The 22491-nt window shown below is 52.8% G+C and overlaps 1 protein-coding gene across 2 annotated transcripts in view; it reads right to left on the bottom strand.

Annotated features, from left to right (window-relative positions):
- Positions 1–22491, bottom strand: part of PACSIN1 (protein kinase C and casein kinase substrate in neurons 1) — a 69764-nt gene that overhangs the window by 7685 nt on the left and 39588 nt on the right. The window contains exons 1-3 of one of the 2 annotated variants that reach the window (XM_054492772.2): positions 12523–12749; positions 1174–1299; positions 51–207 (exon numbers count right to left, since the gene is read on the bottom strand). In XM_054492772.2, the coding sequence (XP_054348747.1) occupies positions 51–207; positions 1174–1236 (220 nt within the window). In that variant the 5' untranslated portion in view covers positions 1237–1299; positions 12523–12749. Of the gene's footprint in view, positions 1–50; positions 208–1173; positions 1300–12522; positions 12750–22491 lie in introns of those variants that run through there. The other variant, XM_054492773.2, reaches the window with a different exon arrangement.

Here is a 22491-nt window from a genome sequence, read left to right as displayed (position 1 = left end):
GGGGCTGGTGACGGCCTGGGGGCGCGCACGATGTGAGCCTGGGGGAGCACCTTTCTCGATGAGCTGGCGCCAACGTTTGGCCCAGTCGGTGAGCTGCTGCCCGTACGCCTTCTCGATCTTGGCGCGCTCCTGCACGCAGTTCATCAGGTCGTTGCATAGACGGTGGCCGTCATCGATGCGCTTCACGGTCCGCTTATAGTTCCCCACCTGGCGGCCAAGCAGCGAGCACCACTCCCGCGGGTTCCCAGAGTCCCCAGCCCCGCCCGCCGCATCCAGCACGGCCACGCCCACTGTCTTCCGCCCCGCCTTCCCGCTCACGGGCTCCGGCCCCGGCCCCGCCCCCGCCCCCGGCCCCGCGGCACAGCGGCAACGCACCAGGGAAACTAACTTTCGGAGGCTCTATCTAGCACCCCGCGTCAGGCCCCACCGTCTACACGCACCCTCACCCCAATTTAAACATGATTTCCTTGCTGCCACAAAATGCAGAAGGATTTTTAGAATTTGGACTTGGGCTGGAATGAATTATTCATTTTGTTTTTGCGAGTTAATCTATTATATTTATATAGAGTCATATAAGCGTTGAGTTGAGCTGCAGCTTCTTGACATAATATTATGTTTTGTAGACATCTCATTAAACGCTTATTAATTTAGATTTGGCAGTTTTCGTCTTGGGTTTCCGGAGCCAATAGCAATTTTTTTTTCTCCAGGTCTCAAATATTTCCGAAGGTTCTGAAAATGCTGGCTTTTGGCTGTGCCTCCCGCTCTGCGGCCCCGTGGGGCTCTGGGAGCTCACGCCCTCTCTCTGTGTCCAGCGCTTCACCCCTGCCCACCTCAGGATGGGGGGTAAGTGAGGGAAATAGGAACAGCTGAGAAAGGCTGTGCTGTACCTGCCTGATGGAAGTGCCACAGAGTCACAAAGGGCCTCTTCCCATATTGTGAAATGCCACAGGCTCTCTCTGGGGGCAGCTGTGGGGAGAGAGGGGCTCCTGGCTCAGTGGGCAGTGCTCTTAGCCACTTCATGGCTACTGCTGCCTGTTGGACACCCAGGGCTTTGGAGGGGCCTGGGGGACTGGGGAATGGGCCCTGAGGTCACGGGGTGAGTGATAAGGGAGCCTGGCCTCCAAACAGCCAGGCTGTCTGGACCCCAGAACCTGGGGATCATGAGAGCCTCACCTCCCAGAAGCTGTCGGTGGTCTCCTCTGGAGCCAGTGAGGCCTCATCGTAGGAGCTGGACATGGTGTAGCCGCAGGGGGATGGACGAGTGCGGAGCTGCGGTCAGCAGGCTCGGCTGCTCATGCGCTGGGAGGGCAGGAGAGAGATCCCTGGAGATGAGCGAAGGGCCCTCCACCCTTTGCCCTATTCCAGGCCTGGGTCCCCAACCCGATGGGATGGGGGCTCCATGGGAGGAGGCTTGCATTAGGATGCCAGCTTCCTGTCCAGAGACTAACTCACCAGACTTAGGGTAACCCCAAGAGTTGCCCTGTAGCACCCTCATGCCCAACTCCCCATCTCTCCTTCCCCCTCCCTAGAATCCATCCTCTATCCAGTATGAGCACCTCCGTTCAGAAGCCAGCCCCAGCCCCCAGAGCTGGTTCTGTCTCCTGGACTGTTGGAGCCCAGGCTCAGCGCCTCCTCAGTTATCTGAGCCCCTGGACCCTGTAAATGCCCTTCTGGCTGCCCTTGCTCCCAACCTCAGCAGCCCCCATTAGCTTTTTACAAGTCTCCTGGGAGTCCCAAATGTGTGGTGTCCTGGCCCACAGGTCACACCACAGAGATCTATGGGAGCGTCTGGGGTGGCTGTGTCTGCCCTGGATCTGTCGGCAGGCATCACGGTTATCCAATCTAGGCCGTGCGCTGCCCCAGGGCCGAGATGGGTACTCCCCTCCTCCCTTCCCCCAGCCAGGCCTCGCTGTGACCCCAGGCAAGAATGGCTCAGTAGTCAGGAGCCAGGACTCAGAGGGCCAGGGGCCTGGTTTTCAAAGAGGCAGGAGAGTGCAGGCTGCGCCTGGCCCTGATACGAGCTGGCAGCCTCTAGCTGGATCCCGGCACCAGGGGACGCCTCCCTGCCTCTGCACTGCAGTCCCAGGACTGTGAACCCTGACAGTGTGGGATGCTCAGAGAGGGCTGGCCTCTGCAAGATTCAGCCCAACCTGGGGGTCCAGAGGACCCCCAGCCCTTACCAGCAGCTGGCTCTCAGGCTCAGGGCAGAGGCAATAACATGTAAGAATGGTTGGTGGAGGATGTCCCTCCCCCTAGGGCTCCCCATCTGTCCAGGGCCTGGGGCTCTTTCCCAGTAATAACCCAGTATTGCCTCTTGCACCCCTCAGGCATCTAAACATATTTTGTTCCCTCCCTTTTAGGAGAACCACAGACAGACTTTCCCATAAACTCATGCGCAGTGGGGGTGGGTGAGAGGGAGGACGGCTGGATTTCATCAAGGGACAAAGAAATGAGTCTGAATTTTTCTTTTCTTAACTTGGCACTTTTCACTTATAAAGCAGTACTTGCTTCATAAGGAATGTTTTAAATTTAGATACAGAGAAGTAAAAAGCAGGGATGTTTAAGGAAGCGTAGTCAGCCAGGTGAGATAGGTATCCCTGGGGCCGCAGTCCCTTCTAGAACCCTTAATGTCACACAGAACTCTCCCGTAATGCATAGCTGCCAGGAGGCTGGTTGGGGGTGGGCAGGAGTTGGGTGGAGGGTAGAGACATTCCCTCCTGGGAACAAAGGTAGAACCTGAACCATTTGTCTCTCGCCCACGGTGATGGGGAAGTAACTTAATACCATACAATTGTTAGTGATACAATTATGGGGTACACACCCTTCTCCCAGGAACACCACTTCTAGGAATTTACTTCCAGTCAGTCAGCCAGATGATGCACAAGATTATTTACTACAGTACTACTTGTAAACGCGAACGGCTGGAAACAGCCCATATACCGGTCCACAGAGGGCTGGGTCAATAAGTTACGGTGCAGGCCTGTCTTGGAAGTTCTGCTCCTGAATGGAACCTTCCCCAGACCACATCACTAAAGCAAAAAGAGCAAGGTGCAGACCCATGAGACTGGGGAAAATACATAAGTAGGGAGTGTTTTGGGAGGACCACAAGAGAAACTGGTGATGGCGACCGTCTTCGGGGAATGGGGTGACCAGGAGACGCAGGGGGAGGGAGACTTTTCTCTGTAGGTCCTTTTGTGCCCTTTTAATTTTGCCTCATGTGCAAGAATTTTTTAATGTGCCTCATGTATATACTTTTTAAACCCTCCAGCCTGTGTTGAGGGAGAGCTGAGGGAGCTGGGAACCAGGATGGAGTGTGCTGTCAGCATGGAGGGAAGGGACAGTGCAGCTGAGACCTGGTATGTCAGGCCAAAATGTCCGATGGCTGAGACCACTCTCTACTTCGTCCAGAAAAGGCCAGGCCCAGAGTTCTTGGAACTTGCTGGGGTCCACCCTTGGTATTGGCAGGTAATGTGTCTCCCAGCTTCCAGATGAGGGAGCATGTGTAGTGAAACAGCTCCAACCTCAGGGTCCCTGCTCTGCTACCAACCTGCTGTGTGACCATGGGCAATTCGCAGGCCTCTCTGGGCCTTGCTGGAAAATGAGGATGATATGACTGACTTAAGGATTAGATGAGGTGGTGAGTGTCCAGCCATGGCAGACTCTAGGCCCTCCCAACTCCAACCTTGGTTCTGACCCACACAGTGGCGGGCTCAGGAAGAAGAGCCAGGAGACAGCATGTGGACCCCCATATCATGTGGCTAGACACACCTTCCCACCCTGCCTCTGCCTGTTCCAAACTAACCTCACACTCCCACCCTGGGGGCAGGCAGGAGGCTCAACTCTGGACAAATGCCATGTCCTTCCTGAAGGGCAGTCGGTACCTGCTGTCACTAAAAAGGCTGCATCTCTCACCGTCAGAAAGGGATGTGGCTGTCACCTGGCACTCCCTGTGGGCAAACTCAACATGCTCTTAGCCTTCCTCAACGCTTCAAAGGGGCACAAGGCCCATCTGCCTTCTCTCACCAGTGGCTGTGAGGCTAGCTCAGCCCTGAAGACACTTTAGTGTCCCAATAAATGACAGCTGGCATTGATTGGGCACATACCATTCACATGTCGAATCTACCTCCTCTAATCCTCACCACAACCTGACCAGGCAGATTCTGCTGTCACTCCCACACTGTAGCTGAGAATCCGGGGGCTCAGGGATGTAACAGGGACAGAGCTTGTCCAGGTACCATGGGAGAAGTGAGCCCAGGGTATCACAGCATCCCTGTGTGATCTTATGATTTAAGGCTATCACAGCAATGACAGTGGCCAGCAGGCAGTGAGGGCCGAATGTCCCACGCACGGTGCACGGCACTGCATGTGGGAGCTCAATGAATAGGTAATGGCCAGGAGATGTGGGAACTACTGTTGCACTGTTTTATAAATGAGGAAACTGAGTCACAGAGCAGCGAAGTAACCTGCCAAAGGTTGCTCAGTGTGATGATTAATTTCAGGGGTCAGCTTGATGGGATTAAGGGATACCTGGAAAGCTGGTGAAGCATTATTTCAGGGTATGCCTGTGAGGGTGTTTCGGGAAGAGGCTGGCATTGCAATCAGTGGACTGAGGAAGGAAGATCTGCCCTCATGCAATGTGGGCGGGCACCACCCAATCGGCTGAGGGCCCAGAGAGAAGGAAAAGGCAGAGGAAATGTGAGTTCTCGCTCTCTTCTGGAGCTGATGCTCTTCTCCTGCCCCTGGACATCAGGTTTCCAGGTTCTGTGGCCTTTGGACTCAGGGACTTTGCATGAGCAGCCCCTGAGGTCCTCAGGCCTTTGGCCGCAGATTGAGAGTTACCCCACCGGCCCCCCTGGTTCTCAGGCCTTTGGACTTGGAGCCATGGTACCGGCTCCCCTGGCTCAGCAGCTCACAGACAGCGTAACATGGGACTTCTTCACAATCACGTGAGTCAGCTCCCCTAATAAATCCCCTCTCATCCGTCTTTCTCTACCTACCTATCTATCCATCTGTCATCCATCCATCCATCCATCCACCCATCCATCCAATTGGCTCTGTCTCTCTGGGGAGCCTAATACACCCAGCTAGGGAAAGGTGCAACTGGGATTTGAGCCCAGGGTCCGGATCCAGAGCGCACACTCCTGACCACCACACTGTCATTACATAGAGAGGTATTGACATTAACATTGGCTATCACTAGCTAGCGTTTACCGAGTGCCTACTGTGTGCTGGGTACTGCTGTAGATGCTTTATGTGTGCCTTATTTTCATTTACAGATGGGGAAACTGAGGCACGGAGTGACTAAAATAGTGCACCCATGGCCTTTGAGACAGTAAACAGCGGAGCTGGGATTGAATCCTCACTCCAGCCGAAGCCCCTGCTGCATGGCCCCTGCTGAGCCTCATTCCCGGGACCCCTGAGCGAGAGCGGAAGCAAGGCTTACTGAGCACTTCCTCAGGACAGGCCCTCACACCCAGCACCTCGTTCATTCTCACAGCAATCCTCACAGAGAGGGACTTCCTCTTTTTCTTCTTGCGGAGACCAAGACTCAGAGAGGTAAGCCAAGATCACGCAGCTACAGGTGGCAGAGTGAAGACTTGACCCTGGGGCCTGTGCTGTACACAGTAGGATTATAACCCAGACTCTGGAGCCAAATAATCTGGATTCGAACCCTGGCTCTCTCATGTATGGGCTGTGAGACCGTGCGTGGATCTCTCCCTCTTCCCAGGCCTCGGCGTCCTCATCTGTAAAATGGGCTGTTGCAAGGATTAAACGGAGCACTAGACCTCGGGCCACTGGACCGCGCCTGACACACGGCGAGCTCTCCACAGGTGTCGGCGCTCACTATCCATCCGCCACCGCTGTTGCCTGTAGTGGGGCAACAGCTCCATCTCAGGGGTGGCCCTCTCTTTCTGTGGAGCCAGGAAGGGTCTTGCCTTTCTTGTCCATGAGGATGATGCAGCCTGTGAAGTGCAGACCGGGGGGTGCAGGGCTCTGGAGCCAGCTCCCCCAACTACTACCAGTGAGATGTGGGCCAAGTCTGTAATGGAGGCCTCAGTGACAAAGGAGCCCCAGGGTGGAGGGCGTCTCTCCTCAGGCCCAGGCATCTCCTGACAGCTGCCTCTAGGAGACCCTGGAGGGCAGGGCCCTCAGCTGTGTTCCATCTGCTCCTGGCTTGAGGAAGGGACTGAGGAATTAAGAGCACGAGCCCGAAGAGGCCAGGCCTGGTGTGGACCAAGGCGCCGTGTGGATTCCTACCTCAGTGGTCACCAACCACAGGCCTGGGAGTCACCCAGCTGCTCCCAGCCACCAGCAGGTCCTGAGCCCCCACCTCCTCCCTGTCTTTGCCGTATTATTCTCCATAGCCCTCGTCACCACCAGACACGCCATCCACAGCACGTCATTCATCACGTTGCATGTCCTCCTTCCCACAGGAATGTCACTCAGTCCGGTCAGCGGTGTTTATCTGTCTGGTTATCTGCCGTATTCCCAGCATCCAGCACAGTGCCGGCCACACAGTAAGTGTGCAGTGCACTTTTGTTGCATGAATGAATGAATAAATGCCAAGGACCTTCTGAACATTCACTTAATAAACAGCAGAAATGATGCATTTTCTATCCCAGAGCCAGACACAGTTACCTGCACACAGTGGGCGCCCAGCCAATGTTGACGATGATGATGATGATGACACAACCAGAACCAGGAGCCAGGAGCCAGGAGGGGGTCCTGAGTCCCACCCGCCCTCTGTCTCCAGGCCGAGCTTCTCCTGGAGAGCCCTTCCCTCCTCTTGGTCAGCCCTCAGGGCCTGGTTCCAGGGTCTCCTCCTCCTTGTGGTCCCAGGACCATCCTGCCCTCAGCATGGTGCCCTCTGTCCTCAGGAGTGCTGTAGCACGCAGGCAGCATCAACGACACAACCATTTTTGAGCGCCTACTGTGTGCCATTGTGAGCGCCTCCTCACACGCTTTATCTCCAAACCTCACAGCCCACTGAGATGGCTGTTGCCTTCCCTGTTCTAGAGATGAGTACCTGAGACTCAGAGAAGTTAGATAACTTGTCCAAGGTCACACAGCAGGGAGGAGTCAGAGCCAGACTCAGACCCAGGGGTGGGTCCTTCCCCTGCCCCTGCTCCTGGCTCTCTGTGGGTGTCACTCCAGCCCTCCTGGCCTAAGGCCTTCTCCCCACGGAACAGGCTCAGCTCAGGGACAGGGCCATGGGGAAACCAGAGCTGCCTGCCTCTCCCCCAGGGTCTCAAGTCCCACAAATATTCCCAGCAGTGCCCCCAACCCACTCCTTGCCTTACCCAGAGATAGACCAACAGGCTCACAGCGCCTGGCTTGGGGCCACACAGGGACTCTGACCCATCTGTGCTGGGGCTCCCAATGCAGCGGGGAGGATTCGAGTCAGCTGAGATGCACCGTGTCCACTAGAGCCTCTGCCCCTTTGCTCATGTCTTCCCACAACCCAGCCTAGGGCGCATGCCGTCCTCCCTCCCATCACTCACCCCTCCCCAAAAAAACCCCTGCTTCCCTTCAAGGGCCAGCTCAGTCCCTGTCCCTCCAAGAAGTCTTCCCCAAATACCCCAGCCCTCGCCTACCCTTCCCCGCCCTGCCCTAAACAGTCTTGCTGGTTCAGGAGTGGCAACCTGCTGTCCCAAAAAGCTGATTAGCACAGTAGCTAACAGCACCAAGGGGCCAGACAGAATGTCTGGAGATGAGGTTCAAATCCCTGCTCTGCCACTGACCTTGGCAAGTTAGTTAAACTCTCTGTGCCTCGGTTTCCTCATCTGCAAAAGGAGGTGATGATAGCACCTACCCCATGGGATTGGTATAGGAGGAAATGAGTGCCCAGTGCACAGAAGGCCCAGAGTTCACCTGCAATATTATGGGTATTAACAGGTACAGCGCGTTAATGACAGGAGCCTCATCTCTCTGGATCACCTGGCTCCCCTTCTCCCCTCCTCAGCTAACACCCCCAGAGCCCTTCCAGGACGGTTGGGCCTCACCTGGGAGCTTCAGGTCTCCAGGTCCCCCACGAAAGGAAGATCTCAGGCCTGGGTTCCTCTTGCTTTCTCTTTGGGTCTGAAAACCAGTCCCCTGGACCTCCATCCCCTCTAACCTGGCGTGTTCCAGGCAGTCCCCAGGGAGCCTACTCATTAGAAATGATGATCCCAAGGTGAGGAGGAAGGAGGAGGATGGAAACACAAATGGGGAGACTCAGGGAGGCAGAGCTCAAACCTTACTCAAGGCTGGAGGGCCCCAGAGAGGCCCAGGGCAGAGGGGACCAGGTGGGCTCATCCCAGCTAGGAAGGGGCCCAAGGCACCCCTTGGTGGCCCACCTGTGAGAACAGGCAAGCGTCAGACACAGCCTCAGGCACCCCAGCCTCTGTAGCTGGCCCCTCTTCCTCCCTAGCCCACTCCTGGTCTGACCTTTCACCCTTCACCATCCCTGTGCTCTCCCTTCCTCCTCTGGCCACCCTCTTAAGAGCCCAGACCCCCTCTCTCTCTCCTCCAGAAAATCACCCCAAAAGGCCCACGTCCCTCCCCTGCTCCCAAGCCAAGTAGACAAGACACCGTTTTGCACAGCCCACATCTTTAGAGGGCCTCTAAGCCTGTTTCAGGTGGGGCAGGCTCATCAGGGAGTAAGACCAGCCCTTCCCTCATGGAGCTTACATTCCAGCGCAGGCAAAAAGCCAAGAAGAAAATACAATAAATATCACCACATTAGGTGGTGACAACAGTTCAGAGAAAATTCAGCCAGCATGAGGGAAAGGGCAAAGGGTGGTGGAGAGCCGCTGGAAGGTAGTGTATACATACCCCAGCTCCCCTGCCCTCCTGGACTGAGTCAAAGGTGTGTTCAAAATCCCTCCCAGAGCTCTCCAGCGGGAGTGAGCTGAATTGCCCGCAGTGGTAACTTGCTTGGTAAAGCACCCTTTTTTGTCTCCCTGTGTCATTTTCCCACCCTCAGTGTTTCTGTGGGCCACCTCCTAAATGAATCATATCCTTGTCTTGGGGTTGGCTTCTGGGGGAGCCCAAAGTGAGATGCCCACAGATGGGGAGGCAGGGGCAGGAGTTTGTTGGGAAGGCAGGGCCCCCTCCTGTCTGCTCCGGGGCATCTCTTTTCTTAAGACCAGTCAGCACACACTTGGCCACTCTACAGGGGTCTGTCTGTCTGTCCTGAGCCCACTGCCTCTGTGGCCACCTGGAGAGCAGGGGCCAGGCTGCCCCCTCTGTGGGCAACACTCCTGGTGGGAGCGCAGCACGTTTTTGCAACACAGGGAACTCAAGGATGAGCTCTGACCAGGAAGAAGGGGCCGTGGCCCTCCCGCTTCAGTGGCTTGGGGTGGGATGCGTGCAGCTTGCTCTTTTCCCGGGCCTGGCTGGGCAGAGCTGCTCTGGCCACAGCTGGAGTGGAGAAAAGGAAGATGTGTGGACCCAGTGCAGGCCCAGCGTCCTGTCCAACCCAATGTCCCTGAGGCAATGGCACAGGTAGGCAGGCGTCATCTTCCCCTGTGAGGACAGAATCATAGGCCCCCACACGACAGCACAGACGCTGAGCCAGCCCCCGAGGGAGACACTCCTGGCTTTACACTGCAGCCCTGATTCTCAGGGTGCAGAGCTGGGCTACAGCAGTGAACAAGATAGAAAACCCCCTCCCTTGTGGGGCTGACATTCTAGAGAGGCTGAGCAGGCAAGAAATGAGATAAATAAGTGGTAATCAAGGATGTTAGAAGGTATCAAGGGCTGTAAAGGAAAGCAAGGCAGGGGAGGGGACAGGGAGGGAAGACTGGGGCGAGGAGTTGTGCTTTTTTATGGAGGATGGTCAGAAAAGGTCATTCTGAGCAGGTGGCCTTGGAGTAAATGCCTGAGGGAGGTGGGGAGGGAGCCAGGCAGAGCACTCAGACAGAGCACTCAGGCAGCCCGAACAGCCCTTGCAAAGGCCCTGGGGCAGAAGCCGGCTGCCAGGGTTGAGGAGCAAGGGGGTCATGTGGCCTGCGCAGATGAGGGAAGGGGAGGGGTGAGGCTGGAGAGATTGGGGGAGGGAACTGGGGAGGGCCTTGTAGGTCAGAGGGAGGCCTTTAGCTTTTTCTCAGAGTGAGATAGGAGCCATTGCAGGGTTTGGGAAGAGGTGGGATGTGATCTGGCCTCTGTTTTAAAGGATCTGTGGCTGCTGGGGGAAGAGCAGACCATGGTGGGGCAGAGTGGGCAGGGAAGCTCTAGGAGGTGGCTGCAGTCCCCCGGGTGAGGGAAGATGGGAGCTCAGAATGAGGAGGTAATGTTAGAAGGAGCGGGAAGAGGATGGAGTCTGGAAGTGCTGTGGCATTCCAGCCAACAGGATCTGCCGAAGGTTTGGATGTGACGGTGAGATGAGAAGTCAAGGATGGCTCCTGCCAGAGCAGCTGGCAGACAGAGCTGCTGTTTGCTGAGCTGGGGATACCGAGGGAGGAATGGCGTTTGGGGGGATGGGAGCTCAGTTCTGGAGCCCTGACATGCCCATGGACAGCCAGCTGGAGATACCTCCTCACCCTTGCCAGCTCCTGCACGGGGGTTGAGGGCAGTGAGGAGGGGCCAGCCGGGAGCCAGATTGTTCCTGTGTCCCAGGCCCCAGCCCCTGCTGAGCTCCAGTCCTCTCAGTGCTCCTGGGGCCTCCCTCAAGCTCCCTTTCACATGAGAAGGTCTGCCAGGGGAGGTCAAGTCTCAATCCGGCTTCCAGGCAGGTGCCCTGGGCTGTGGGCGCGTTATGTGCAATGAAGTGGGCCAGGGAAATGTGTTCCAGAAGCCCATCCTGGCGGACTCACTGACCCAGAATCTGGTGGCAAGAATGTGGGAGAAAGAGCAAGCACAGGCAACCCCGAGCCGACCTATGAAGCAGCAACCTGACAGGGAGGGGCCCGGGCCTAGAGGAGGCAGGCCAGGGGCGGGAGGTCGGGGCCAGGCCTGGAGGGCCTGCTGAGTGGACAGATGCTCCTTCAGCTCTCACCCAAAGAACCTGCCCTCCAGGGCTCACCAGCCCCTGCTCCAGTGGAGGTGGGGGCGGCCGCTGATGGGCAACTGAAGCCAGCAGGCCCGGCTGCAGGAGGTGAGGCAGGGCAGATATCAGCTCCCCCAGCCCGGTCGGGGAGGAGGAGAGTGCAGGGTTCGGAGGAGCAGGGGCAGGCAGTGTCAGCGCGCACAGTGCGAATCTGCATCCCATTTCTGCCATCCCCGAGACCTGCCCTTCTCCCTCCTAGGCCCTTGATCCCAAAGTGGGAGCCCCTGAGTCCAGCACTCTGTGGATGTACATCTAACATTTGCAGAAATGAGCAGAGCCATGCCAGCTTCTCAGCGTGTTTTCCCCTACCTATCATGTGACCCCTCCTCAGCCCCTGCACCAGGCCCTCTGACCCGAGTGCCCATGGGAAGGGGACACCCCACACTGGTCCAGTGAAAGACCCAGCTGGGCTCTCAGGTGGTGCGGGAGAAAAAGCAGGTGGAGAAGGGCAGGACCTTAAGCACGCCCATAGTTGCACACGTCAACCTTCTGCCCCTCTCAGGCTAGCATCTCCTCCCTGTGCCACCCAAGGTGGCTCAGATCCATCCAGGGCAAACCTGGACCAGGTGTGCCCCACCTGTGCACTCCTGTGGGCCCCCTCCAGCCCCCTCCCTGCCCAGAGTTGGGGCAGAGGGCCCAGCTCCTCCCCTGCACCCTACCCTGCCCCCTCCTGAGCAGCAGGCAGAGGCTCCTCCACAGTGGCAGTGCCCAAGAGCTCCTCCAGCAGCAGCGAGTCTGTCCCCAGGAGCAATGCAGCAGAGGGACAGAGAGTGCAGGAGGGAGGGCCACAGGCACTCCCACCCCATCAGAGGCCTGCTCCCTGGTATCCCAACTTGGAGACCCTGGGCTTACTGGGGATGGGCACGGGGGTCCTTTGGGAGATCTGGGGTTGGGGAGAGTTCACTAAGTCTCCAGGGAGAACGAGGAAGGGGAAGGGCCTGAGGTTGGGGCAGGAGGTAGATGCCTCTGACCTGACCAGGGGGCTCTAAGCCCAGTGCCTGAGACCATCCAGGGCCAGCAGGGAGGCTCTGGCGTCATCGGGGGTGGGAGGTGAGTCTGCTTATCCCAAATGGCCAGAGCCTAGCAGTGCCTTGAGTGGGGCGGGGGCATCCTTACTCCTCCCTGCCCTCTGCCGCCTACCCTGTCTAGCTTCAGACTGTGGGTCCCTGGAGGCTCCAGCCTCCCTCGGCCTGCTGCCCCAAGGAGGGGGCATGGCTACAAAGTCAGGACCTGTGGCAGTGGTGGAGACAAGAGGTACAGAGGAGGAAAGGCAACAGGGACAGTCCCCCTGATGAGGAGGATCAAGGTTCTGACGGTTCTGAGGAGACCTCTCAGGATGCTGGCTGCGCCCCACACCCCGCTCCCCAGCCTGGTCCCTGGCCCGGCCCCTCCAGCTGGCCTGTTTGGCTCCTACCAGGTGCCGCTGGTAGGAAGGCAGGGCAGCCCCGTTCCCCACTCTCCACACAGCCTCTTCCAGCCATCGAAATGCCTACCTGGGCCCGTGTGGGCACCAAGCTGGGGGCAGATAGGAGCTTACTGCCCCCGCTGGGCCAGGCCAGGGCCGGAGGGGCTGGCTGTCCTCCTTCTCCTCCGTGGTGGCGGGCGGAGAGGGGGCCTGGTGCCGGGCTGGGGGCTCTGTCCTCTAGAGTTCCCTCCACCGCTCACTCAGGAAGGCAGCAGCGCCAGAACTGCAGGAGCCAGCTCCCTCCACCGCTGCCTCCTCCCCACTCCCCGCTCCCGACCCGCCTCCTTCTCCAGCCACCCACCTCCTTCTGCTCGTTTCTATGGCAACTGGGCAATGCTCTGCACAGACAGCCTCCCTCCCATGTACAGCAGGGGACGCCCGCCTCCCGCACGGCGCCGCATCAACATGGGCACACACGCATACACTTCTCGGCCACAGAGACGCTGGTGGGGACACAGGCTCTCGACTGTGTCCGCCCTCGACTGGGAAGCCCTGCTCCATCCCCTTTCTTCCCTTTCTCCCCAAGATCCCACCTCCCAACCATCCTTCCAGACAGCTGCACCTTTCCATGCACTTTTCTTGGGTCCTTAAAATCTAAGCGCGTGCTGCTCTGTGAAGCATTTCTATCTGTTTAATCGTTTATTCTCTCATTTGATGAAAATTCAAAATTTTGAGTTTTTTCTAGGACAGGCTGAGTGCGAGAGATACTCATGCACAACCTCGTGCCATAAGACTTCATACCCATTTGACAGATTGGAAGCTGAGGGCCACAGCTGTAAAAGAATTTGAGAGTCCAAGGTTCCTGGGCTAGCTGTGGGTACTGAGACCTTGTGATGCCAGTTCCGACGCTTCTCCCACAGGCCATGGCTGCCACACACCACTCAAGCACACACATGGGTGGCCCTAAGCACTCGTGTGTCCAGGACATGTGCACCCCAACAACATACTTACAGATACAAATGCGCATTACATATATTTGCACACATGCATTTCCCCAAGTCTGTGTATCTTCCTACACATGCACCTATAACACACACAGGTAACTGTGACACTAATATCAGCATATGCACATCTTTAAGACACGTGCACACACATCTACATGGATTCAGAACCTGTAACACACAAACCCTTCCTACACAAACTCACTGCGGCACACACAAGCCCTGGTGCTAGCCTCATGGGCAGGGTTCAGGGATGGGAGGAGAAGTGTCAGGATCAAGGGGCTGAATAATGAGTGGCCTCCCAGGGGAGGATTTGCCTGTCTGCTCCGCCCCACCTGGGGATCAGGCACTAATCTGATCTCAGCAGTGTCTCAGCTCTGCTGCTGAAGGGGGATGGGGTGGGGTTGGAGACAGGGGCCACCGTTCCTCACTCTCATTCTGGAAATCCACACTAGATCCCCTCTAGAGCCCCCTCAGCCTAGGGGGCTCACACATATCCCTACTCACCCCTCTAGCATCGGTACTTGGAGTTATGACAGGGCACAGTAAAATGACTCTCCCAGAGAGGAGAATTCCAAGCTTCACACAGGCTTCTAGACTTCTGCCACCCCCAGGAGGGACAGTGTGGGTGGTGGGTGGCAGGAGACCAGAGTGGGGACTGGGGCCCAGGACACACAGCATGCCCCACAGGATGTGCTGTTCCCAGCCCAGCACCACTGCAAGGCCTTGGGCAAGGGTCACTGTAGCCCCTGTGCCCCAGGGTAATTCTCAGGGACCCCACACTCCCCAGAGAGGGCAGATACAACAGAAAGGAACCAGAAGCCACCACAAATTAAGCAAAAGGCCCTCTTGTAATAATAATAATAGCTCTTCCATATTCATCACTTCCAAGACCCCTCTCAATCACAAGGCTGCTGCCAGTGAAACTCAGACATAACTGCATGAAGCATCCCAGTATTAGAGATGTCAGGAGATAAAAGAAAAATCATCTTGGGATACAGAAATGGGGCATTTCATCCATTCAACAGACACTGACTAGGCACCTACCATGTGTCAGAGATGGTTCTAGGCACTGAGATACAGCTGTGGGCAAAACAGAGTCCCTGCCCTTGAGGAGATGATGAGCTAGTGGGTTCTCGGAAAGCCCGGGCCTGTCTCAGGGGCTCTCCTGCAGTCTTTGGCTGTCACAGGGCCTTGCATGGTGAGGCTACTGGACTGATTAGGAAATAGGCTCTGAGAGATGGAGCAGTTTGTCCACAATGACAAAGGCAGCCAGTGGATAGGCTGGGATTCGAGCCCTCGGCCTGCCAAGCCTTTTCCAGTGCCTCACGTTGGTTCCATTAAGAAAGATCTGATTGGGAAACACGGCACCAGCCACCCAGTTTCTAAAAGTTTCATAGCCAAGTTTGCTTCTATCCTTAGATCAAAGGCAGGATGAGATCGTAAGTACTCGAAGTCCCAGTCAAGTGGTGGGCATGAGGACCCCACAATCAACCTCAGAAGTGACTTCCAGCCTTGCCTTCCTTGGGCCAGAAGCCTGATGTCAGCCATCCCCAGGCCTGGAGGTCCTTGGCAGGGAGTTCAGGTCAAGGACTAGGCCAGGAGGGTGGGGACTCCCGGTGCCCAAGAGCGGAGGCTTCCTAGCGAGTGAGGAGGCCTCAGCTCGGGGACAGGGAGGGATTGAATTCCCAGGTGCTGTAAGCAGAGCCCCCTGCCCACCTGCCGGCCCCCAGCCCTGGATCATCTTTCTCCTAAAGAGCCGGGCTCCATCCAAGGATACCAAAGACAGCTGCCCTCCCACCCACCCCTCCGTCAGTCTGATCCAGCCCCATCTGCTGCCAGGCAGACCCCACGTCCTGTCCTCCCACACTCACGGATTCCAGACAGGCCCTGTGGAAGAAGCCGACCCCTTCTGTCTCCCCATCCTTCCCCAGCACAGAGAGCATCCACCCCCACCCCACCCCCACTGTCAGCCTAATCTGGCCCCAACTGCTGCTGGGAATGAAGGCCCTCTACTCTCCCACTTGCAGGTCCCACACTAGCACAGGGACACCCCCTACATCATGTACACACACACACACACACACGCGCGCACACACATACACACACACATGCACATACGCATACACACACACACTCCATGCCCAACCTCAGCTCCTGTTCCTGGACCTTAGCCATGTTCCTGTCCCACAGGTGAGATCAGAGGAGGGTGTCTGGCCCACACCACAGGGCAGCGGCCCTCATGCCCCTGGGAGATGCCTATTCCTTCTGTCAGCCCCCTCCTTGCCTCCTTATCCAGCTCCCCAAAAGCATTCATTGCCCCCTCTCCCCAGCTCAGAACAGTTATCCCACGTGTTCCCCAGAGCCAGGGAAAATGCAATCAGTGCTCATTAGCTGCTGCTTTGCATCTCATCTGCATAATATTCCCATGACTGTCAAAACGCCAGAATCCTCCCCAACCCCAGCCCACAACAGGCAGGGCTGGCCAGCTCTAGAGAAAGAAAATGGAAAGGCTTTAGTGGGATTCTGTGTAGGTGGCTAAGCGTGTGGGGTGGGTACTTGGGAGAGGGAAGATCGGGGGCAGAAAACGTCCAGTGGCCCTGGCAGGCACCCGGAGGAGGAGCAACAAATATTACAATCACTGAGTCCCTGCTACATCTAGGCACCGTGCATGGTGCTTTATACCGTATCCACTGTTTTTTCACAAAGAGCCATTATACAGGTGTGGAAACTGAGGCTCCAGGCAGTTAAGGCCTCGCTATCCAAGGCCCAGCAGCCTGGACACCACCTGGAAGCTGGTCAGAAATGTGGCATTTCAGGTCCTACCCCAGACTTCCCACATCAGAATCTGCATTTTCACAAGATCCCAGGTGATCAGAGTGTGAGACTCCTAGGTTAAGGGGCTCGCCCCATACTGTAATACACAGTTGCAAGATGAAGCTGGTGTCGATACTGAGGTGTCTGACTAAATCCCATGCTAGTTTCTTTGTGCATTTAACAAGCATTTCCTGACTGCAACTATGTGCAGCACTGCTCTAGGGTGGAACACGGCAGATAAACAGACGACGTCCATAACCTCAGGGAGATTTCATGCCAAAGGGAGATACATCATAAATAAATATGTTCAAATGATGAGCAGTGCTACCAAGAAAAATAATGTGGTCTCAGTGTAGTGACTCACGCCTGTAATCCCAGCACTTTGGGAGGCCGAGGCGGGCAGATTGCCTGAGTTCAGGAGTTCGCGACCAGCCTGGGCAACACGGTGAAACCCTGTCTCTACTAAAATACCAAAAATTAGCCGGGCATGGCAGCATGCACCTGTAGTCCCAGCTACTCGGGAGGCTGAGGCAGAAGAATTGCCTGAACCCAGGAGGCGGAGGTTGCAGTGAGCCGCGATCGCATCACTGCACTCCAACCTAGGTGAGAGCAAGACTCTGTCTCAAAATAATAATAATAATAATGTGGGTTAAAGAGACAGAGAGTATGAGGCAGGAACATTTTAGAATCCTCCTTTGAAGAGATGACATTTGAACAGAGATCTAAAAAAAGGGAGAAAGGGAGGTATGTGATGATTTGAAGGAAGAGTGTTCTGGCAGAGGGAACAGCAAGGGCAAATGTCCTAGAGGTAGGAGTAAGCTGAGCACATTGAAAGCAGCCCACAGCTGAATGGTTGGATGGGTGGATGGGAGGGCGGATGAATGGATGGTACGTAGAGCAAGCCAGACAGAGAGAGGTGGCAAATGAGGTAGTGATAAAGAAGAGGCAGGCAGGGGCTGGCTCCCAGAGGCCCTTGTAGGCCATGGTGAGGACTCTGAATTCTATTCTAAGTATGAAGGGAAGCCATTGGTATTTTTTAGCAAGGGGAGAAAGGGATCCAAATTTTGTTTTCAGAAGATCACAGTGGCTTTTACATGGAGAAGTGATTAGAAGGAGACCAGGGCTGAGGCAAGGAGACCAGTTAAGAAGCTTTTGCAATATTTGGTGCTAATAGCCATGAAAACGCATGTCCAAGAATGTTCATAGAAGCTTCATTCTTAATATCTCCAAATTGGAAGCAACCCAAATGCCCACCCACAGAGGAGTTGAAAAACAAATTGTGCAGTTTACTGCATATAGTTGAGGTAGTTTGCTGTGTAGGATTTCATTGTATAAATTCTACTGTGTGGTTTGTTCATATAGTGGAATACTACACAGCAATGAAAAAAATCCCACTACACATAATCACGTGGATAAATCTCAAGACATCATGCTGATTCTGTACACTAATAACAAAGAACTTCTGACAAATTCTGAAAGTTTTCTAAAATTTCTGAATTTCTGAAAAAAATTTAAGAAACCAATTCTATTCATAATAACATCAAAAAAGAATAAAATACTTAGGAATAAAGTTAACCTAGGAGTTGAAATACTTGTAAACTGAAAACTATAAAAATTGATGAAAGAAATTAAAGAAGACACAAACAAACAAAAACATGTCATGTTCATGGATTGGAAGACTTAATATTCTTAAAATACCCATACTACTCAAAGCAATCTACAGACTCAATGTAATCCCTCTTAAAATCTCAATGGCATTTTTATAGTAATAGAAAAAAAATCTTAAAATCATAGGAACCACAAAGGTCCCCAAAATAGCCAAAAAAATATTGAGAAGAACAAAGCTGGAGGCCCCATACTTCCTGATTTCAAAACATAGTACTAAGTTACGGTAATTAAAACAGCATGGTACTATCATAAAGACAGACATATATGCATATTATGGTCACCAGCAATAAATAAATAAATAAAGACATACAGACCAATGGAACAGAATGAAGAGCCCAGAAATAAACCCACACATAATATGATCAACAGATCTTCAGTGAAGGTGCCAAGAATACACAGTGGGGAAATGATAGGAAGGATAGTTCTTCAACAAATGGTGATGGGAAAACTGCTTTCTACATGCAAAAGAATGAATTTGAATCATTATCTTACACCATAGACAAAAATCAGCTCAAAGTGGATTAAAAACTTAAACATAAAACCAGAAACCATAAAATTCCTAGAAGAAAACATAGGGAAAAACTTCAGGACATTGGCCTTGGCAATGATTTCTTAGATCTGACACCAAAAGCACAGGCAACAAAAACAAAAATAGACAAATGGGACTACATATCAAACTAAAAAGCCTAAGCACTGCAAAGGAAACAGCAGAGTGAAAACGTAAACTGCTGAATGGGGGAAAAAAATTGCAAACCATATATCTAACAAGCTAGGATCCAAAATACATAAGAAACTCCTATAACTGGATAGCTTAAAAAAATTAAAAAATAAGCAAAGGGCTCGAACAGACATTTCTCCAAAGAAGGCATACAAATGAACAACTGGTATATTAAAAAATGCTCAACATCACTAATCATTGTGGAAAGGCAAATCAAAACCACAATGAGATATCACCTCATACCTGTCAGGATGGCCATTATTTAAAAAGTAATAATAATAAAATAAGTGTTGGCAAGGATGTGGATAAATTTGAACACTTGTGCCCTGTTGGTGGGAATGTGTAATGGTGCAGCTGCTATAAAAAACAGTAAAAAGGTTTTTCAAAAAATTAAAAATAGGCTGGGCACGGTGACTCACGCCTCTAATCCCAGCACTTTGGATGGCAGAGGCAAGAGGATTGCTTGAGCTCAGGAGTTCAAGATCGTCCTGGATAACATAGCGAGACCTCATCTCTACTAAAAATAAAAATTAAAAAAAAAAGAAAATTGGCCGGGCATGGTGGCTTATGCCTGTAATCCCAGTACTTTGAGAGGCCGAGGCGGGCAGATCATGAGGTCAGGAGATCGAGACCATCCTCGCTAACATGGTGAAACCCCGTCTCTAAGAAAAATACAAAAAATTAGCCGGGCGTAGTGGTGGGTGCCTGTAGTCCCAGCTACTCGGGAGGCTGAGGCAGGAGAATGGCGTGAACCCAGGAGATGGAGCTTGCAGTGAGCCAAGATCGTGCCACTGCACTCCAACTTGGGTGACAGAGCGAGACTCTGTCTCAAAAAAAAAAAAAAAAAAGAAAATTTAAAAAATAACTACTGCCGGGCACGGTGGCTCACACCTGTAATCCCAGCACTTTGGAAGGCCGAGGTGGGTGGGTCACCTGAGGTCAGGAGTTCGAGACCAGCCTGGCCAACATGGTGAAAACCCATCTCTACTAAAAATACAAAAAATTGGCCAGGTGTGGTGGCACATATCTGTAATCCCAGCTAATTGGGAGGCTGAGGGAGGAAAATTGCTTGAACCCAGGAAGTGGAGGTTGCAGTGAGCTGAGATTGCGCCATTGGACTCCAGCTTGGGCAACAAGAGCGAAACTCCATCTCAAACAAACAAACACACAAAAAAAGAACTACCACATGATCCATCAATACCACTTCTGGTATTTATCCAAAGGAATTGAAATCAGGGTCTCAAAGACAAATTTGTACCCCTGTGTTCATCGCAGCATTATTCACAATAACCAAGATGTGGAAACAATCTAAATATCCATCAATGGATGAATGGATAAAGAAAATGTGGTATATACACACAGTGGAATAATATTTAGCCTTAAAAAAGGAAATCCTATCCCATGCCACAATATGGGTGAACCTTGAGGATATTATGATAACTTAAATAAGTCAGTCATAGAAGGACAAATACTGCATTATTCCACTTATATGAGGTATCTAAAGTAGTCAAATCCACAGAAACAGGAAGGAGAATGATGGTTGCCGGGGGCCGAGGGGAGGAAGAAATGGGAAGTTGCTATTTGATGGGTATAAAGCTTCATCTTTGCAAGATGAAAAAGTTCCAGAGATCTGCGGCACAACATTGGGCCTATAGTTAATACTGTACATTTAAGATTCTGTTAGAAGGGTAGATCTCATGTTATGTGGGTTTTTTTTTTTTTTTACAATAAAAGTTTTTTTTGAAAAGACATCATGCCGAGCAAGAGAAGCCAAACTTAAAAGAGCACACACAGTATATTCTATTTATGTGAAGTTGAAGAATAGATGAATCTGGACTTCAGATTCTGAACAAGATGGAGTATACACACTTCTCCCCATTCCTCCTGCTAAAACCACCCCTATATATAAAACAAACAGAAGAAGACTCTTAAAGGTAGAGAGAAGAAGACAGACTGACTAGAGACCTCAAGACCAAACAGTGACAGAGCAGTGAGTTCCCTGGGTTTTCTTTTTGCCCAATATATGCCAGATTTGGAGCTGGAAGAAGTCAGCAACCCAGAAATACCAATAAACATAGACAAAAATAGCCCTAAGAAAAACCTGCTCTTTGTTTCCTGCTGATAGGTCTAAAACATAATAAAAAGAATAAAACAAAAACAAAAAGGAGAAAAAACCTGCTCTCTTTAGCCAAAGGATCAGCAGAGACCCAGCCTAGAAAGACAAAAACCTTTAAAACAATGACCTCCCTACTCTAGCCAAACACCATGGAAGAAACTACAGCCCCAGGCCCATGCTCCCCTGTGAGGAAAGGCTGGGTGGGGAGCCTTGCCTGGCCGTAACTAGGAGCCCCATCCCCCACCACCAGGGTGACAACAGTGAAGAATGAGGGAGAGCCAGGACTTCCACTGTGTCCAGCAATAACAAGGTGCCCCTCCCTCTCCATGCTGGGTTGACCTTCACCCCCACTCAAGAGTAATCAGGTCAGTGGAGACCACATAGGAGCAGTAACAAGGCACCCTCCCTTCCCACGCAGGGAGGGATCACTGGTGCCAGAACTCCCACCACTGCCCAGAAGTAAGGAGGCACCCCTGACCCCCACCAGGGTGTCAACCAAGGTCAAGTAGGGGACCTGGATTTCTACCCCCACCTGGCATTAATAAGGCCCGGGGTTAAAGGAGGCCTGCTGAAACAGATTTCAAGAAGAGCCAGCATCTCGTAACATAATACCCCAAGTGTCCTGGATATAATACAAAACTAATTTGTGGCCATGAGCAATGGCTCAGGCCTGCAATTCTAGCACTTTAGGAGACCAAGGCAGGAGGATCACTTGAGGCCAGGAGTTTGAGACCAGCCTGGGCAACATAGTGAGACCCTGTCTCTACAAAATGAAAAAATTAGCCTAGCATGGTGGTGCATGCCTGCAGTCCCAGATACTTAAAGGCTTAGGTGGGAGGATTGCTTGAGCCCAGTAGGTCGAGGCAGCAATGAACGGTGATTGTGCCATTGCACTCCAGCCTAGGCAACAGAGCAAGATTCTGTCTCAAAAAAATAAAAAAGGAAAAAATTTTGTCACACCAAGTACCAGGAAAATCTCAACTTTAATGAGAAAAGGCAACCAACAGATGCCAACACCACCAAGACACAAATACTGGAATTATCTGACAAGGATTTTAAAGCTGCCATCGTAAAAATGCTTCAGCAAGTAATTATGAACATGTTTGAAACAAATGAAAAATAGAAAGCCTAAGCAAATAAATAGAAACTACAAAGAAGAACAAAATTGATAGAATTTTAGAAAGCTCACTGGATGGGCTCAACATCCAGTGAGCTTTCTAAATAGAATGGAGGCTGGGTGTGGTGCCTCACACCTGTAATCCCAGCACTTTGGAAGTCCAAGACAGGCAGATCACTTGAGGCCAGGAGCTCGAAACCAGCTTGAGCAACATGGTGAAACCCCATCTCTACTAAAATTGCAAAATTAGCCAGGCATGTTGGTGCACACCTGTAATCCCAGCTACCGGGGAGGCTGAGATATGAAAATCGCTTGAACCAGGCAGGCAGAGGTTGCAGTGAGCCGAGATTGTGCCGCTGTACTCCAGCCTGGTGGGTGAGAGAGTGAGACTCCATCTCAAAAAAAAAAAAAAAATAGTATGGAGGTAAGACATAAAAAAAGTCATTGAACTTGAAGATAGAACAATAGAAATTACCCAATCTGAACAACAGAGAGAAAATGGCCTGGAAAAAAAAAAGAAAAGGACAGAACCTCAGGAACCTGTGGAACTAAAACAGAAGCTCTAACATTCATGTTTTTAGAGTCCAAGAGGAAGGGGAGAAAGAGTCGGGGCTGAAAAA

The sequence above is a fragment of the Pongo pygmaeus genome, chromosome 5 (assembly GCF_028885625.2).
Source record: "Pongo pygmaeus isolate AG05252 chromosome 5, NHGRI_mPonPyg2-v2.0_pri, whole genome shotgun sequence".
Classification (NCBI taxonomy): domain Eukaryota; kingdom Metazoa; phylum Chordata; class Mammalia; order Primates; family Hominidae; genus Pongo; species Pongo pygmaeus.
Note: the sequence above shows the minus strand (reverse complement) of the source record. Positions and strands in the feature narration are given on the sequence as shown.